The 17,441-nt window shown below is 39.6% G+C and overlaps 1 protein-coding gene across 4 annotated transcripts; it reads left to right on the plus strand.

Annotated features, from left to right (window-relative positions):
* Positions 2,908-17,349, plus strand: TM4SF18 (transmembrane 4 L six family member 18). 4 transcript variants are annotated; one of them, XM_021394177.1, is made up of 8 exons: positions 2,987-3,503; positions 5,241-5,330; positions 5,420-5,568; positions 6,694-6,874; positions 13,168-13,257; positions 13,928-14,070; positions 14,637-14,817; positions 17,218-17,349. In XM_021394177.1, the coding sequence occupies exons 1-8, from the start codon at positions 3,327-3,329 to the stop codon at positions 17,272-17,274; spliced, it is 1,068 nt and encodes a 355-aa protein (XP_021249852.1). In that variant the 5' UTR covers positions 2,987-3,326; the 3' UTR covers positions 17,275-17,349. The 4 variants fall into 4 exon arrangements, 3 of the variants coding, with proteins under 3 accessions (XP_021249852.1, XP_021249853.1, XP_021249854.1); XM_021394178.1 differs by lacking the exon at positions 17,218-17,349 and adding an exon at positions 15,234-16,126 and having other exon boundaries at positions 3,001-3,503; XR_002437893.1 differs by lacking the exons at positions 14,637-14,817; positions 17,218-17,349 and adding an exon at positions 8,202-8,421 and having other exon boundaries at positions 2,908-3,503; positions 13,928-13,967.

The following is a 17,441-nucleotide window of genomic DNA, read 5'->3' on the forward strand; positions in this document are numbered from 1 at the left end:
GGCAGCAGGTGGTCTGCTCCTCCTCAAAAGTAGCTCATTAGTTCATCCAAGTAGTTGTCATGTAATTAATAAAGATAATACGGGAATTTTCTCCTGTCTGTGATCAGGAGACTATAGGCACCAAAGACTTAAGGGGAGCAGTTTCCTACTATGTCTGTCTAGGTGGAGTTTGCTGATTGACTGACATATACGTCTGAGGTGGCATGCCTGAGGGCAATTACAGCTATAGCATAGTGGTTGTTGTGGATGATGGCTGGAAAATGTGAGCCAAGCATCATTTGGATGTTGGGAAATAGATGGTAGCATGGATGGGTGTTTCTCCATTTGATTAAAGGGAAGCTGTGAGTCTTTAAGTCACTGGGAGCTAGATCTGAACAGCTGGCAGAGGTTTCCTTTAGCTTAGCTTAGCTAACGTATAACTGCATATTCATCCTATGTTCCAAGTAATCTGAGCTAGTATTTGTCCCTGTGAGCAGTAACCTGCAAAACAGTAAGAGAGGAACAAATGAGAATAGTTTACAGGGAAATACAAGTGTGAATTCATAACCTGTGTTGACACAAGTGCATTGCATTGCGGAGTCAGTTACTAGCCTCTGCCTCCACAAGAGGTACGGCGCTGCCTGATGGAGGGAGGGACCAGAAGTTGTTCAAGAAAAGTTGTCATGAGAAGCTTCCTGATAGAAGTTGTGGAACAGTGTCCAAATGGCAGTGGTATTTGCAGAGCCAGTTGATTCCATTCTGACTTGTTTTTAAAATGTAAGAATTTTTTATTTGCTTCAAGGCTTTTTTTTTTTTTTCCTGTGGATTGTTTTCAAGTTAATTGCAAGTCATTTGTCATGGGTCTTTTTCAGTTGTCTCTCTTGATCACTATTGTGACTTTTAGTAAAGCCAGTCTAGGAGTGACTGTAAGGCGGTGTAAAGCAGTAACGCTGTCCATTTGGAGCATGGGAAGTAACTGCTGTGAAGAAGCAAATCATGTTTTTCAGTAAAAACTAGCAACTATTTTCCATCTGTCTGGAATCTTTACACCGGGAGATTGCTTATATTAGCTCAAAAAACACTGATGCCAGAAAAAATTACTACAAATGTTTTAACCATTTTCTGGGTATAAGGAACAAGAACCTCTTTTAAAGTGGTGGTGATAAAGCAGTTTAAAAAAAAAAAGAGCAACATGCAGTTTAAGAAGGACTAGCAGAATTAATGCTGGATAGCCAGGCCATAAACATCTCCTTGCCATGAAGGGAATTGCAGCCAGACTGTGTCTTAACCACATGCCTGAGTCTAAGGGAAGAAGTTCTCGTGGCATCCTCACTGCGTAAGAGCCTTATGGCATACATGTGCATCAAGTTCAGATATGGCAGCACACCTTGTGTCCAGTCAGGGAAACAGTCTGTGTCCCTGTTGTAGGCAACATATTCACTCCAACATGATGGGCATTTAATTGGCAAATTTCCATTATTATCTTTTTTTCCCTTTGATTTCCTTTCTAGTAGGGAATCTGGCCTAGGGCAGAGATGTGAGATGTGACTGCAGTTGAAGTAATCTGCTTTCTTTGAAGAAGTCTGATGTTTTGTGATTTTCTTGATACAATTTGGGGAGGGAGATGTTTGTTTGTTTTCTTTCTCTGCAAGTACTTGTGTTGTAGTAACTTTGAGAGTCCTCAATAGACTTTTCCTCTTTACATGAGGTAAACTTAGAACTTGATAGTATACAGAATAAGAGAATATTTCTATGTACCACAGCCACTAACAAAATTAACATAAGGAATGCTTGCCCTTCTGATTAAACACTTGATTGTTCCCTCAAAGACAGTTAGAGTAGGATGCGTTTGTTTTAACCAGCCTTTAAATGGCTGGAGAGCATAGCATTTAAACACTGGAACTCCTCATTTCATTTGGGCTTTTCAGCCCAGGGTATTTTGTGTTAATTACTTTGTGTAGGAAAAAAAAATCAATTAAAAAAATCTATTTTAAATATAGAAAGTTCTTGATTATGTGAAGTTTTATGTCAAATCAAGGGTGACAGCTGGGGAAGGTTGTGTGGTGTTTCTTTGAGGGGTGTGTGTTGTTTTTAGCATAACACAATGAAGGGAGTTTTTGGCTGAGGAGTCATCTTCTGCAGAGGAAGCATGCAGGATGGTGTTTGTGCTCGTTTTAGTCATCAAAGGTGAAGTGCACAATAATGGTAAGCCTATGTTTCTACAATCGGAGGATATTTCTCATAATGAAGGAAGTCTCCAAGGTCAACAGCTACAATACCCGGAGTGGTTACATCACTGTTCTACATCTGTGTAAGACTGCTCTCTTTTTTTAACCATTACTTTTTCTTCCTTTCTCTCTCTTTAAGCTTCATTGTTGATCAGAAAAGTTGCCAGAACACTGTGGATTTAAGTTGGACTTCTGTTTACGATCTCCCCCTCAGTTAACTGAAAGATTCACTACAGTCTCCTAATACCTAAATTCAACAAATCAACACTCTCAAATTCAGTTTAACTATTTTTTTTTTTTTTGCGATGGGAATTGTATTGTTTTACGGCGATACCATTGGCAGCATCTCCTGAAACTTGTCTTGTCCTGTGCATTTCTTAGTTAACATAGAATCACAGATTCATAAAATAATTTGAGTCGGAAGGAACCTCAGTGTCCATCCAATTCCAAACCCTGCTGTGGGCAGGGACGCCTCCCGTAGACTGGGTGCCCAAACCCATCCAACCTGACCCTGAGCACCCCCAGGATGGGGCACCTACAGCTGCTCTGGGCAGCAGTGCCAGACCCTTGCTGCTCTCTGGGTAGTCCTCTTTGCTGTAGACTTTATTCTAAATAGAATAAAATATACCCAAATCTCTGACTTAGTATTGTTGAAGTCAGCCTAGTCTTTCCCTAGCGTCAGCTTGTTCTGAATCAGTCTATAAACCTCCATGTTAAAGCTGCTTCAAACAAAGAAAACAAAACCTTTTTCTTTCGGTTCCTAAAAGAACTTGTGTTGTTGTTTGAGGCTGCTGTTCGTGTCTAATTATGTTCACTGGTGATCATTCCATGCATCATGTATTAAAATGAAGTTACCTAGCATTCAGTATTTCCTTGATTGCATTTGGTTTGTCAACAATTATTTCATTTAAAATGGGTGATGACATTCTGCCGTCCTTGTTCCCTCACTTGACAGTGACGGAGTGATAGTCATTAAGGCATTTTGAACGTCATCCAGGTAGCTAGGTAACCCTGAGTATTTAAGGAGGTGAGAATAAAGACTGGTCTTCTTTTAGGTGTGGACAAATATGAGATAGGTTGGATTGGACTAGCGAAAGAAGTATTTGAGAAGCTGTGGACATGTGTTTTGGAAGGTGTGCCAGGTGTATTGGCTGTAAGTTGCTCATCCTTGCCGTGCTCTGCATTGTTGCCAACATTTTACTTTATTTTCCCAATGGAGAAACAAGATTTGCTTCTGAGCATCATCTCAGCAAATATGTGGAGTGCCTTCATGGCATTCTAGGTGGAGGCCTTTTGGTAAGTAACAAGCTAGTGCATTCTTTCAAGATTATTTTGAAGCTACTTGGTATTACTGTTTCTTTAAAATTGCATTAGTTTATTTGTTGAATTCTTTGTCAGCAGGAGTCCCTGGAGTTGTAATTAAAAAAAAAAAAATCAGCTATATTGCACCATAGGTGTTATTAGTTACTATTAATTGTCATATCTGTAAATCTCTATCCCTTTTGAGCTGAGAATTAGGATATAGGTTGTAGACCCCAAACGCAGTACTGGACCAGACCTTTCAGCAGGACATGATTCATTTAAAGGATTAAATCTTACCTTTTTATTCTATTAGTGAGCTGTTCTCCTTTTTAATGTCCATAGATGACTAGTATTTAAATACATTTCCTTAATGTATGTTATCTAATATGTGGAAAAGCAGTTATTATTCTGTTTTAGTTCTTTATTCAGAGGAATCAAACAGCAGTTAGCAGAGCTTTACATTAGAGTAATAGCCAAGGATGAAGAACTGAGTGTGTTCACTGTAACAAACTGCTTAATCTTAAGCAATTGTTTTCTACCTTTTCAATTTTGTGCAGTGGAATTTAGCATGTTTAAGTTCTCCAAATCTAGGCTTCCTTCTTTATTCACTTTTAGCAGCCCTCTTAGTCTCAAGGTGTCAGCAAATCACAGGTTGAAAACCAACCACTGTGTGATAAGGCTGTGTATCTTGTGAGAAGTGCTTACTGCTGCGTTACAGCCCTACTGGATGCTAGGCTGAGATTTAAAAAGACTGAGCTTTCCACACTGACTAATCCCAGTGAAATCAATGGAACTGCTTCTCAGACACACTCTTGCCCAACCCCTTCTGCACCTGAAGCACTGGGGCTTAGAAAAAGGTTTCAGTAAAGGCTGTGACTAGTATGTGACTCTGCTCTGTCTTGTTAAGTAAATCTGTGCTGTTCATTGGTAACACTTTGCTCTTTCTTCATGGTTTTCTGAGGTATTTCTGGGTGTGGTACCTTTGTATAAGTGTAAAGTGGTATTAAATCCTATTAGTGCTGGTGGGGAGTATATTTTGCTTAATCAGCTCTGTGTTTGTTTCTGCTTCTCGATTTTATGCCAAAAGTTCTGGATGGTGCCTGCTTTGTTGCTTTGCTCTTCTGTCTCTGAAAATTTTGTGGATGTGAAATCCTAGAAAAAGCTACATGTCTGTAGTGAGATGTTTGACTGAATTGGTTAGGATATTCCCAAACTTACTACTACAGTCAGACTCATCACACGGACAATAATAACTGCTCTTTAGTAAGTAGTTTCTGGAAACTTCACTGGTGGTGGTCATCTTGCTTCAAGAATACAGTTTTCAGAGACTTATCGTGTGGTTCTCTTCTGGCAGAAAGTAAATGCAGGGTTTTTTGTGAAGTTTTTTGTTTGCTGTCTACAGCCTCTAGGGTGAACAAAAACATTCGAAGCATCTCAAACTGCATTAATTCCACAACATGATCTTAATCAACTGGCTTTTTGTGCACCTAAAAGCTATTTATGCACAAAGTAGAAGGAGAAATGCACCTATGCTGTTGTTGGTGCTATTGAGATGAGTAGTGAGGTGCCTACTGTGTTAAATAGATGTAAAAGTGGATAACCTATACAGCCCCCCAACACTCTGCCAACAAGCAATGCAAGTGAATGCACTGTGAGTACTGCGTTCTGCCTACCTCGTTGGTGTGTCAAAACAGAACAGAGAGCAGTGTGGTTTGTTTGCCCCATACCCAGGTGCTCATTCCAGCTGCAGTATTCATTGGACTTCACGATGATGACTGCTGCGGGTGCTTTGGCCACGAGAACTGCGGGAAAGGCTGTGCGGTAAGTGAGCCTTTACGCTCCGGTGCCAGGCGGTCCTCAGGACACAGAGGAGGCTGTGCTCAGTGCTCATGTCTGTGTTTGCCCTGCAGATGCTGTCCTCGGTTCTGGCAGCCTTTATTGGGATCCTTGGTTCTGGGTACTGTATAATCATCTCAGCACTGGGCTTGTCTCAGGGACCATATTGCTTTACTAGTGTGGAAAGAAACTGGATCTATCCTTTCACTGAATCCTCTGGAGGGTAAGTTGTCTGCTCGTCAGTACGTTACATCTTCCTGCATGTACATGTGGTGTTTCTTTTATTCCTGAACCTTCCAGCAATGTTCAGTAATGATGTACTAAGATCCATTCCTAAGTTTATGCTCCTTGTTCACTAAGAACTAGACAGATGGGATCATAATTGCTCACACCGCTGTAGTTTAAAATGATATCAATTTAAATCCTCAGTTTTACATATCTGAATATGCTGATTAGTTGCAACATTAAGTGTCTGAAGGAAGTACAAAAGGGTGCTCTTAATACAAGCTGGTAAAGGATACTTGGAAGTAGCTGAGCGATGCTGTTAATAAAATATTATCTGTACTAACCTGTGGTGGAGGAGTTAACCTGGTATAGGTCTCTCTCTCTCAATATATACTGGTATGTACCACATACTGTTCATGTGAGCATAAAATGTATTGTTTTAGGACTTTGAGGGAACTTTGAGCCACATCAAGATCCTTTGCAGCAGAGGTTTTGAATTTTACATTTCAGTAGCATCCCTCCTGAGAAGGGGCATTCCTTCTCCCCCGCCCCTCTCAACTATGGCTGAATATAGAAGAGCTGAATTATTTCCTTGCTCATGGCTCATCAGTGCTCATGTTCTGACAAAATGGAAGAGGGAGGACTGCTGGAGTCTACTCCAGTACTCCTCTGAATTTATTCCATGTGTGACGAGTGCAGATTAGGCAAGTGGAGGCCCAGAGGCAGCGGCACAAAAAGTGAAGTGACCCATTAGCTTCAAATCAGTAACTAAATTGCTGTCTCTAAAGGCTCTATCCTGGAAGATTCTGTGTTTGTTTCGAGAAGTAGTTCTGCTCTTTCAACTGTCTTGAGATGGTATCTTACTTTGATCAATAATAGAAGGTTTTGCCTTTCTAAATCAGATGTTTTAAAAGACATTAAGACTTAACCAAAATGTGTGATTCATAGTTCAACATGTATTTAAGCAGAGCAGGATTTGCATGGAATGAGCCCTTACATTTTGTATTCCCATTTGGAGTGATTATCCTCAATGCAATTGCATACCAGATGAAGTTTATTTCTACTGTATTGTAAGCATCCTAATCTGACACAATTTTACTATACTTCTATTTGATGTGTACAGGTACTTGTTAGAGTATAACGAGTGGTCTAGATGTCAAGAACCTCAAAACATCGTGCAGTGGAATGTCACTCTCTTTTCCATTCTCCTAGTCTTGGGAGGAATAGAGTTCATTCTGTGCTCCATACAGATAGTCAATGGTATTCTTGGAGGAGTGTGTAGACTCTGTTGTGGCAATGATGAGGTAAGCCATTTTTTCAGCTGGTTATTACCATGTTTCTTTAGAGTTAAGAGTTAAAAACTATTGTTACTGATAATACCGCAGAAGCTCAGCAGCTGTTTTTCAGACATTCTTAAGCAGCAACTGAGTGTAAAATTTATTTATATTTTTTAATGTGACCCTCTTGCATTCAGCATTTTCATGTAGCATTTGACTACATGCATTTGACCTGCTCAGCTGTCTGCAGTGAAGTCAGTCTTCATGTGAACTGGAAGGACCACACATACGCTGTGGTACACATGGTCATCAGCACTGTGTAGGTGCTATAACAAAAATATGTACCTTAGGCTGGCAGGGATCTTTGTTGTAGCCTAAGCCATCATTGCACAGTGCGACAGTTTTGTAGTAGGTTGCTTCTTCTAGCTGTATTACTTTAGCCTCCTATAACAGATATACAACACACACATTCTCAGTAGCCTACTGAGAAAAAACTGCAGCAAAAACTTTGCTTAGTAAATATAGGACAAGAGAAGGAATTACATTGCATATACATAGGAAAGCTTGCAGACAGATCTGAAGGAATTTTTGAAGGTTTGCTTGTGTATGTTTTTGGTTTTTATGAATCAGGAAAGGGAATTTCCTCCAAGTTTCTTTAGGCTCTTGTTAGACAGTTTGAGACTTCTGTTAAAATCAGTCTGCAGTAGAAATGTCACAAGGTTGAAACAAGTCACAGCTTGAAGCAGTGATTGAACACCTGGTGGGAAGGCAGGGCCAGCCCAGGGGAGCTCAGGTGCAAGCAATTAGGATTAATGGAAAGGGTAGAGCCAGGACCCACCCCTTCCCAGACCTCATTTAAGGGTTGGCAGTGGGGGTGAGGGTATTGTGCTGGAGATCCCTGCCTACATGGAGCCTTCTAATAGTAAGCAAATTTTTTTTTTCTTTCTTTTGTTTTTGTGTCCACACTTGCTGTATTTGGGCTTATCCTCTCTTGTTGCAGCCTGAGACTTTGCTACCCTGCTATTATTGTTCTGTTTTCCATTGTGTTATAGTGTTACCCAGTCTCATAAATGTAGTGTTGGGATTGCCTTATGGTATGGAAGTGATATGATTTATAATGTGTACGCATTATGGCTAAGAGCATTTTATGTTTTGATTTGACATGGTTGGATGTTGTGGTACTTAGGAAACAGAAGACAGTAATGCTTTCTATCTTCCGTGCTGTTACTGGAATTTACAAGGCTGTGCTGTGGCTGTCTGGATCTGGTTGGGTTAATCTTGGCTCTTACAGTTAGACATAATATTAGTGTTCTTCCACTTAATATATGTTTATTTCTTTTTGTTTTCCTCACAGACACTTTCTTGCTAGAAAACCAGAGAATGGGTTGAAGTTGGTTCATATGCATGATGCACTGAGTATCCTGTGTTGTGCTGGTTTTTTAAATATTGTCTGTATACCGAAATGCACGGTTTGATGGTGACCACACAGTTTGACAACAATTTAACTGATTTAGGGCCAGCCTCTGTTGTTGAATTCGTATGCATGTTTTCCACTGACCTGCCTGCATCTAAAGGTAAAATTAGCTGCTTTGGTCCATTTCATAGTAGTATAGACAACTGGGATCAATAAAGATTTTTTTTTTTTTTTGGTACTCACATAACAGCTCTGTACTTCATGCTACTTCCCCAATAAAATTGTATTTTTCATTCTGATGTTGAAATGAACATAAACTGAATTTGATCTGCCCTGGAAATAAATGAATTCTCAACTGGAGCAACAAATAAAGCAACAGTGAAGTATGGATGACCAAGGGCAACAATAAACTTTTTCTTTTAAAGAAAGAACTGGAAAAGTATCAGGGTATTAAAAACGTGTGGATTTTTTTAAGCTTCTCCTGTTTCAAATAAAGATTTGTATTAAAATTACCCAGCAGCTGTCAGTGCTTGTGCCCATGCTGAAGCTGTTTCCTTGATCTTAGAGGAAAAGATGGTGGTCATGTAGAATGTAGATATAAAACTGAAGAGAAACTTCTTTACTTGGAGGGCGACAGAGTGCTGGAACAAATTGTCTAGAGAGGTGGTAGAGTCTACTTCTCTGGAGATATTCTGAATGCCTCTGGATGCTTTCCTGTGAAACCTACTGTAGGGAGCCTGCTTTGAGGGGGGGGATTAGACTGAATAACCTCTAGAAGTCCCTGCTAACCCCTGTGATTCTGTGACATTATAACCTGCTTCTTCCATTCAGCTGATACTGTCAGAGTAGGAGATGCTTCAGTCTTCAAACTCCTTTACTCCCAAGGAGTGCTCATCTCCTGACTACCCAGTCTTGAGACAAAAGAAAGCATAGGTCTGGGTACTTGTTTCTAGCCTTGATCAGCAGGCCCCCAGGTATGGCAGGTTCAAAGTCAGGTCAGCAATGATAGACTAACCTGGAATACTATACTTCACCGATACGCAACCTGGAGGCAATATCCAAAGATCCTGTGCAAGACTCTGCTGCAATATGCTGTGAGATAAACTTCAAATGTTTTACCCCGCAGTAAAGTAAATCTGAATAATGTGCTGCCAACAGCATTACTGGCAAGGTCAGTATGCTACTATCAGTGGCGTTTGTCAAGTAAAAGAAAACAAAACATGATGTGACATTGGTTTCAAAAAAATGAGACTGATTACCATTGCTTCTTCACTTTGGAACCTAGCAGATAACATCTTCTCTGAAAATGGGCAAGTTAATTTCTGTTTGTGGGGAAAAAGAATTTCCCACAGGTGTCAGTGCATATTTAGTACAACTTTTAGCTAGGTGAGCGGTCTTTAAAAGTAGCCAGAGACTTGAGGTTTTTCTTAGCCTATCCTCCCATCTAAGTCTGTCACATACGGATATGTCTCTGTTAGAAGAAGTTAACTGAGAATGGAAAATTGCTCACACAGCTCCATAGCAGGAAAAAAACTCCGCAATAGGAGGAGTTTGTGCTTAGAAATTCAGCTTAAGTAGTTCATGCAATACCATTCATTCATACATAAAGTACATGGAATTAGTTGAGGGCACCCTTCAGTATAGCTTCTGCACGCTGTGTTTATCCCTGTCTTTCATTCATCCAAAGTAAACAAAGGGTTTTCAGTAATGGGCTCTGCATGGACTTGTGGATATTGACAGCAACAGGAAACCAGCTCTTGCAACACTTAAAATATTTGAGAAACTAATTGCCAGGCTTGCTTAATACTTGGTGTAAAATGGTGATGTCCTGTTCTAGCGCTACAGTGTGTTGGCAATAGAACGCTCCTTGATGTGACATTTGCAGAACTCAGTTAAAATATAGAGTAAGTCATGCCATGTGTTGGTATGCTGCAGAATGGATGCTATTTCAGGTGTCATTTTCTAAGTAAGGTTCTTCTAAACAGAACAGATTGTTGTGAGAAGTTGCCCACTCAGTAGTAATTTAGGCCTTTGCTTTTAGGAAAAAAAAGAAAAAAAAAAAAGATGACTTTTGACCTATTAAATGAACTATGAATTTTGTAATAAAATTGACATTCGTTGAACAGCCCCCTGCTCTGTGTGAGATCAGAAAAATTATTGCTGCTGTAACGATGAACAGTCTGCATCGTGCCACAGAACAGCTGCACAGGGATCCATTTTCTCAGGAGGAGTGTGTTTCTATGCAGTCACTAGGAAACGAGATTTTTTTAATGTTCCTTCCTGAGTCTGACTTGTAGACATATTTCATTAGGAAGATCATTAAGGAGGATCTTTGAGAAGGGAAACTGCTACTTAAAGACATAGGCTCAGAAAGGACAAAGAGTTCAGACAGCAGAATTTGTCTTTTGTTCTTAAGCACTTCTGTAGCAGTGGAGTCGTACCCCAGTCACCAGGTCCTTCTGAATATGAAGTGACTGGATCAGAGGAGGTCAGAGCACTTTTTGTATGTAAGACCTTGTGATCTTTTGTTAGCTTAGAAGAGGAAAAACTTCTAATATTCTTGCGAGATGGCTTTAGAAACATGTGGAAGCTGTTTGAGCTGTCTGCTGGTACCTCTTGCGCTGTGGAGTATTGTTGTTAATGTCCTTTTATACTTCCCAAATGGGAATGCTTCATATGTTGCCAGTTACCAGCATCCCAGCTACGTGTGGTATTTTGAAGGCATCTGTTTCTCAGGTGTGATGGTAAGTGTTGATTTTGTGGATTTTTAATGACTTGCAATTCTACTGCAAATAATCTTCAGTTACTGTCCAGCAAGATGATTACACTTTTAAAGGAAGTATGGATTTCTTTCTTGAAACACTACAGGCAGAAAACTTGATCAAGCTGGAGAAATTGTGAATGTATTGAATGACGTGCTGCGTATGCTACTTTATGTCATAGATGTGATTTTGCAAGGCTGATTTATTTTTCCTGTTGGCTTTTTGTTTATGTGTAATTTACACTTCTGTTGTTGAGTCATGCACTATTTTGATTTATTCCCTTACGGTCTTAGAATTAAAGCTCTTTAGCAAGGCAAAGATCTAGAAAAGCCTATCATACCTGTCCAGATGTTTATAAGCTCTGTATACAGAGGAGTGGGTACAGTTCACAGTGTCACTGTTATTAGGCTAAATACAGAGAATTGTCTCACTGTGACTGGTGTAGCCGAATTTTCCCTGTTCCTTTTGTAATACACTCACCTGCAGTAATAATATGGCGTTGCCTACTGCTCATGCTGTTTACCAGGTTCATAAAGAACTGTAGTCTCAGGAAAATAAAGTAGTAAAGTAATAACTGTGTGCACAAAGTTAGTATTTGAAATGGGCAAATGGGTATGGTGTGCTTATGAAGTTGCTGAACTGGGAGAGGTATTAAAACCTTATTTTTGTAATTGTGTTTTCTTCCTAAAGCAGAAGAAAACCTCATTTTTTTTCCAGTATAGGGAAAAGGGTATAATGCAAAGAATTTTAATGGAAAGGCATAGCTGAAAATTTAGCAAAAAAGTTAACTGCAAAAGCTACATTCATACTTCGAAACATTTTTAGCCTCCAGATCTTTAATGATTTATTACTAGCATGTACATTTTCCAGTTACAAACAGGGCAGCAAGTGAAAGCAATTTGCTTGGAGGGGCATCAAGTACACCTGGGATCAACTGCCCCAGGTGTGGAAACACAGTCCTACCCTTTGTCATGGGCTGATTCAGACTGCATTGGAACAGGGGGGAAGCTCTTGAGCACCTGCAATTCGTTAAATGTATTGGAAGAGAAATGGTTTCACATGGGTCCCTGAGCAACAACAAGCCTTTGGACAAATAAAACAGGCGATAATGCTGTAGCCTTTGGGCCAGTCTGGACAGGACAAGACGTAAAAAAAAAAAAAAAAAAATGCTCTACACTGCAGCAGGGGAGAGTGGTCCCATTTGGAGCTACAGGGGAGACTCAAGGTCAGCCCCTAGGGTTTTGGAGCTGAGGATACAGAGGATCTGAGGTCCACTATACTCCAACTGAAAGAGCAATATTGGCAGCATAGGAAGGGGTTTGAGCTGCTTCAGAAGTGACTGGTACTGAAGCACATCTCCTCTTGGCTGTGAGAGAATAGTACTGGACTTTAGCCAGCATGTTTTGCTAGAGCTCATCCCAAAAGTAAAAGTGCAAATGTCAGCAAAGCTTCAGGTGGCTTAAATTTTATGTATTGCCAAACAATGGATTACCTCAAGTGCTGCTATGGCTGATAACCATTATATATCTGAGTTAGCTCTTAGCTCATTCTTCTTGCAATTTTTTACGAATGACCCTCTCAAGTGACAAATCCAGGGCTTTCTCTTTCGTTTTCCCAAATGGTTTCAGGAACGCTGCTGTCTCATATTTCCTCAAAGGAGTGCCTTCCTGGGCTGCAGCTTGTGATTCTGGAGTCCAAATCTTATTTACTGAAATTCTAGTATCAGGTTTAAATAATCCAGTAAGCAGATGGAAGTTCATCATGCTACTGACTTTTTTTTTTTTTGGCACATGGGTGTTGGTAAGGCACAGATGGAGAAACCATCTTTAACTGTCAGGAGGAAGCTGTTGAATTTATGTGGTCGTATCAATAAGATATCCTTTTGTTTCATTGATAGTGATTCCTATCAGCTTAGCTTTATTCTTTCTGCTTCACTGATACAGCTGTGTCCATGCCTGTAACATGGGATGGGAGATGCTGTATTCTTAAACCCAGTAAACATGGCTCTGTTCCATGGTGCTTTCCTAGTGAACAGCTTTGGAATCTAAACAGAGTACAACAGATGCAGACCCCACCTTGCATAGGTGGAAGAGAATTTGGCTCACTACAGCTGCAGTCATTTCACTCACTGTGTTCCCTTACAGATTCTTCTGCTGGCAGTAATTCTCATAGCACTGGAGTGTAACGCATTCTATCGGTGTTGCCAGAGTGAGAGCTGTAACAAAACCTACAGAGTGAGTCTGTCTTCTATTTTTGTTTGCCTCTGGCATTTGTTCTCCGTGGCTTCCTGCTCCTGTGTTTCTGGTACATCCTTCTCCTTTGCTCTGGTTCTACTTCTTTTTACAGAGAAGGATTCTGAGTCAGATTGAGAGGTCACAGAAAGGGCAGCTCTTTCCTGTTGTTGCATATTCAGGATGGAAAGAAAATTTTTGTAAAATAAGATAAAATAAGAAGGCTAGAGTGTTTTAACAGAGTCCCCCAACTAAATAGCTTCACCTCCTTCTTTGTGTTATTTATAAGATTGTTTTTTTTTTTTCCAGTACCAACTCAATATGCAATATCTGGGTGCAAAAATATTTAATATGTGCTTGTATTCCTCTTGCATTCTGGGATACAGTTTTGTAGGAACACAAGTTTAAAAAAGATCAGTATTTAACTGATAGTTATGAAACTGCCTTAAACTCTGTCTTAATCTTATATAATATATATAATAATATATTAATAATATATAATAATGCTACATGTGTATGCTTACTGAGTGCTGCGAAGTATTTCACTCTCAGTAGTGAAGACTGGGATGACCATATGTGAAATTCAACCCCAAGGAAGTAGGCTGACAGGAAGAATGGATGCATGTGATGTGGATACTGCCCTCACACAGTAATGTTTTTTTTCTCTCTTCAGAGTTTTATTTCAGTTGTGCTAGCCATGCTTGGAGTTGCTTTCTCTGGATACAGTTGCATCATTTTTACCTTGGGGTTGATCCAAGGCCCCTTCTGCAATTCATCAAGTGGATGGGATTACATCTTCAAAGATACTGCTGGAGGGTAGGAAACGTCAGTTTTAACTGGTAGAATAAACCGTTCATCAAAACAATAGTCAGACAAATTCTCTCAGAACTTTACACAAGATGGCAGTCTCTTGGACACAAAACCTATAAGAGTTTTTCAAGTTGTTCAACGAGCAACAGAATCTTCAAAGAAAGCTATCTGCCTCCTAGTGATGAATGTCTAAATGTAAGAATCTTTGTACTGATCAGACCTTGAGGTCCACAGAGGCAAGTACCCTTTATCAGTACCATTACAACCACGTGTGGTAAAGAATAGGAGATTACATTCAGTGTAGATGTATACTTCTGCAATATTCTCTCAAATTCTCAGTTCAAAGATTATAGAACAGCATTGTTATATTTAATAACTCTGTAGGTTTCCCTTTAATACCTAAACTCAGTGAGGTCTTACTCTACTGTAATAGAAGACCAGATTGGCTCCTGAACTTCCAGCGTATAAGGCCTAGGATGGCCTTTCTATATAGTAAAGGTAAAATAACGTGTATTTAGATTTAATTGGAAAAATCACTTTTAATTTGTCTGGCATTGCTTTTTCTCTAATAGGTACCTCACAGATTACTCTGCTTGGTCTCAGTGCACTGAACCTGCTAATGTAGTGGAATGGACCATCATTTTACTCTCTATTCTGATGACTCTTAGTGGACTGCAGTTGATCATCTGTTTTCTTAAAGTGGCTGCTGAGCTGAAACGTACACTGTGTGGGACCTATTCTGTTTTTATTCAGGTAACAAAACACCTGAGGTCATTTCTTCAGCATCTTAAGGTCAGTTTAGCTTCAGCAGTTTATCTCAGTAGACAACCTTTTTCCTCTTGGTTTATGCATTCTCTTTGCTACTGCATATTTATTAGCAGAAGATATGTGCTGATAGTAAATCTGCTGCATCCTAGGGGTATCCAGGGGTGGCTGACTGATTGCTCTAACCTTTAAGCTATGATTCAAGAAACAATGTGGCTGAGAATTCTACTCTCATGTCAGCAAAAGCTTCTGAGCGCCCTTCTTCTAGCATTCAGCTGTGTGCATGTCGAGTTTAGGTTTGGAGACGGATGTTTCAGTCAAACAACTTTAATATATTAGTTTGAGCTGAAAAAAAAAAAAAACAATAACAACAGGCCTTACACTTACTTCCTTTTTATTTGCAGGCTGGGATTCTCTGAAAATGGCAAAATGCTGAACCGCTGTGTTTTCCTAAAGAAAAGCTGTTTTCTTACCTGTTTAGTTGTTTCTGGAAGTGACTCTTTACTTTTTTTACCCTCCAGCTTCTTCTGACAGTAGGGAGGGTTGAATACTGTGGAACTCCTTTTGTAGTAAAGCCATCTTTTTGAAATAAACTGCTGTATTTATAGTATCCTCTCTTTGTTTAGAAAATGAGAGTATTTGTTGTTCTGAAAGGGCCTGATTCAAAAGTCTGGTATGTCAGGAGAAGTTCTCCCGTGAGAATTAGTGTGCTGGGTGAAGCCATGGTTTCTACATGACTGAATTTTAGTTACAGATCATGATGGTTATGACAGACAGTAACACAAGCTACATTTTCTGTCCTAGAAGCTTATTAACTGTATAAAGCAATTTCTAAAAAAAGGCTAGCAAGTCTTACTGAGATAAGGCATCTAGGCTCGGTTGAAGATCAGATATGCATCTCTGAAGTCAGCTGTACTAGTTAGTGTGCCTTAGTAGGTGCACTGGGTTTCTTCTTTTTTACTCAAAAAGGCAAGTATTTTTTTGTTTTTAATCAAGTATTATGAGAATTTAGGAAATATATGAGGAAACCCTGTGAACACCGGGTGCTAGCTTATTAGTACTCAGTAAATATCCTGACCTTGCTGCAGAAGGCTAACATTATTGCCAATAACAATCAGAATTTCAGTAATTTAATTCTGTTTCGAGAGAATTTTGAGATTTTGCATTGGTATTCCTCTGGCAGATATTTTGAAAAGCTGGTTTCTTTCTGCAGGATTTGAATAATGTATCTTAAATTTTAATTGTTTAGTTTCTGTTAAGTTGAAAGAAGTAATAAAAAATTACTGATGTTTATGAATGGGTCTACCCTTTTGGATGACAACTCAAGGTGGCATGGCTGTTCAGAGAGACATGCTAAAAAGGCATGAGGACAAAATGGGGATTCTGCAACAGCATGCTTGTTTTTTTCCCTAGGCATAAATATATGTTGTATCACATAATTACTTAAATGATAATCCTACATTGTTACGGAGTTATGAATATTGTTTGAGGAGAGAGAGCAAAAAAAACCCCACAAACTTAATAACCTGCTATTACTCCTTCCCAGAATCTTGGAGACCATGAAGTTGCTTGTTTTGATTCTTTGGATGAAAACTAGTACGTGTGGAGCATACGTTCAGAGTAGAAAACCCCTAAAATTGCGAAATATTGCTAAGGTGAAGGGCCCTGTTTCATCCAGAAAATCAAACAGACAGAGTGTTCTACTCAGACTTCAGCTCAGTCATGGGGAAAATACAAGCTTATTTTTAGACATACAGGATCTATTGAGGTAGATTTTTGCTATGCTGGATAAGAGCAATGTAATACCTAAAAGCTGCTGCTGAAAACAATTAACCCTTTTTCTTACTGTTGTATCTGTCTTCTCCACTCTCTAGGAACATCTGTCACTTATTAATGAGAAATCTTGAGTATAGCTGACAGAAGACACAAAGGTTTCAAAGCATTTTCCATAGTAATATTAGTAGTAGTAGTAGCAACAACCTAACCACTGACAAGGCTCAGCTGTCTTTACTTCACGTTTTTATTGTGATTGTGCCCTGTGAATCTACATTTCTGCTCTACCATAGGCTTCTGTCTCCTATTTTAGTGGCGTAACTCAAAGGAAGAGATGTATAATTTAGTTCTTGTTCAGTGTATTGATTCTGCAACCCTCTTTATCCATAATCCAGATACTGGCATCTTCATTGCCCTGGCCAAAACTAGACTGGCTTGGCTGCTGAACTTTTAAATGGGCAGTTTATTTATTTGAAATTGCTGGTGTGAGTACTAAGGGCTAAAAGTGGGTTTTTGACACAGGTTTTCTAAAGGTAAGGCAGAGTTAAGTTTTATGTAATCAGTCAAAGACTCCGTTCAATCTTAAATATGCTTTCTCTAATAAATGGTGCCCAGAAGCGAAACAGACCCCAAGCAACAGCACAAGAAGAAGATTCCTGTAAGGAATATTAACTGACTTGAAATCCAGATGTACCTGACTGCTCTGATGGTGATGTCTGAGATGTGACTGGCTCTCCAGCTGCAGCATACAGGGTTCACCCCAGCCATAGAAGGAGAATGTGACCTGTGGAGGCTGGATAAAGCTCACGCCATGCTGGCAGACAAGAAACCCTTTTTTG

Source organism: Numida meleagris, chromosome 4 (assembly GCF_002078875.1).
Source record: "Numida meleagris isolate 19003 breed g44 Domestic line chromosome 4, NumMel1.0, whole genome shotgun sequence".
Taxonomy (NCBI): Eukaryota; Metazoa; Chordata; class Aves; order Galliformes; family Numididae; genus Numida; species Numida meleagris.

Bases quoted from the DNA above. Each gene is read 5' to 3' on its own strand.
- TM4SF18 (XM_021394177.1), top strand. From the start codon at position 3,327: ATGTGTTTTGGAAGGTGTGCCAGGTGTATTGGCTGTAAGTTGCTCATC. The intron at 3,504-5,240 runs GTAAGTAACAAG...CCCCATACCCAG, and splicing joins TTCTAGGTGGAGGCCTTTTG to GTGCTCATTCCAGCTGCAGT. The intron at 14,071-14,636 runs GTAGGAAACGTC...TTTCTCTAATAG, and splicing joins TTCAAAGATACTGCTGGAGG to GTACCTCACAGATTACTCTG.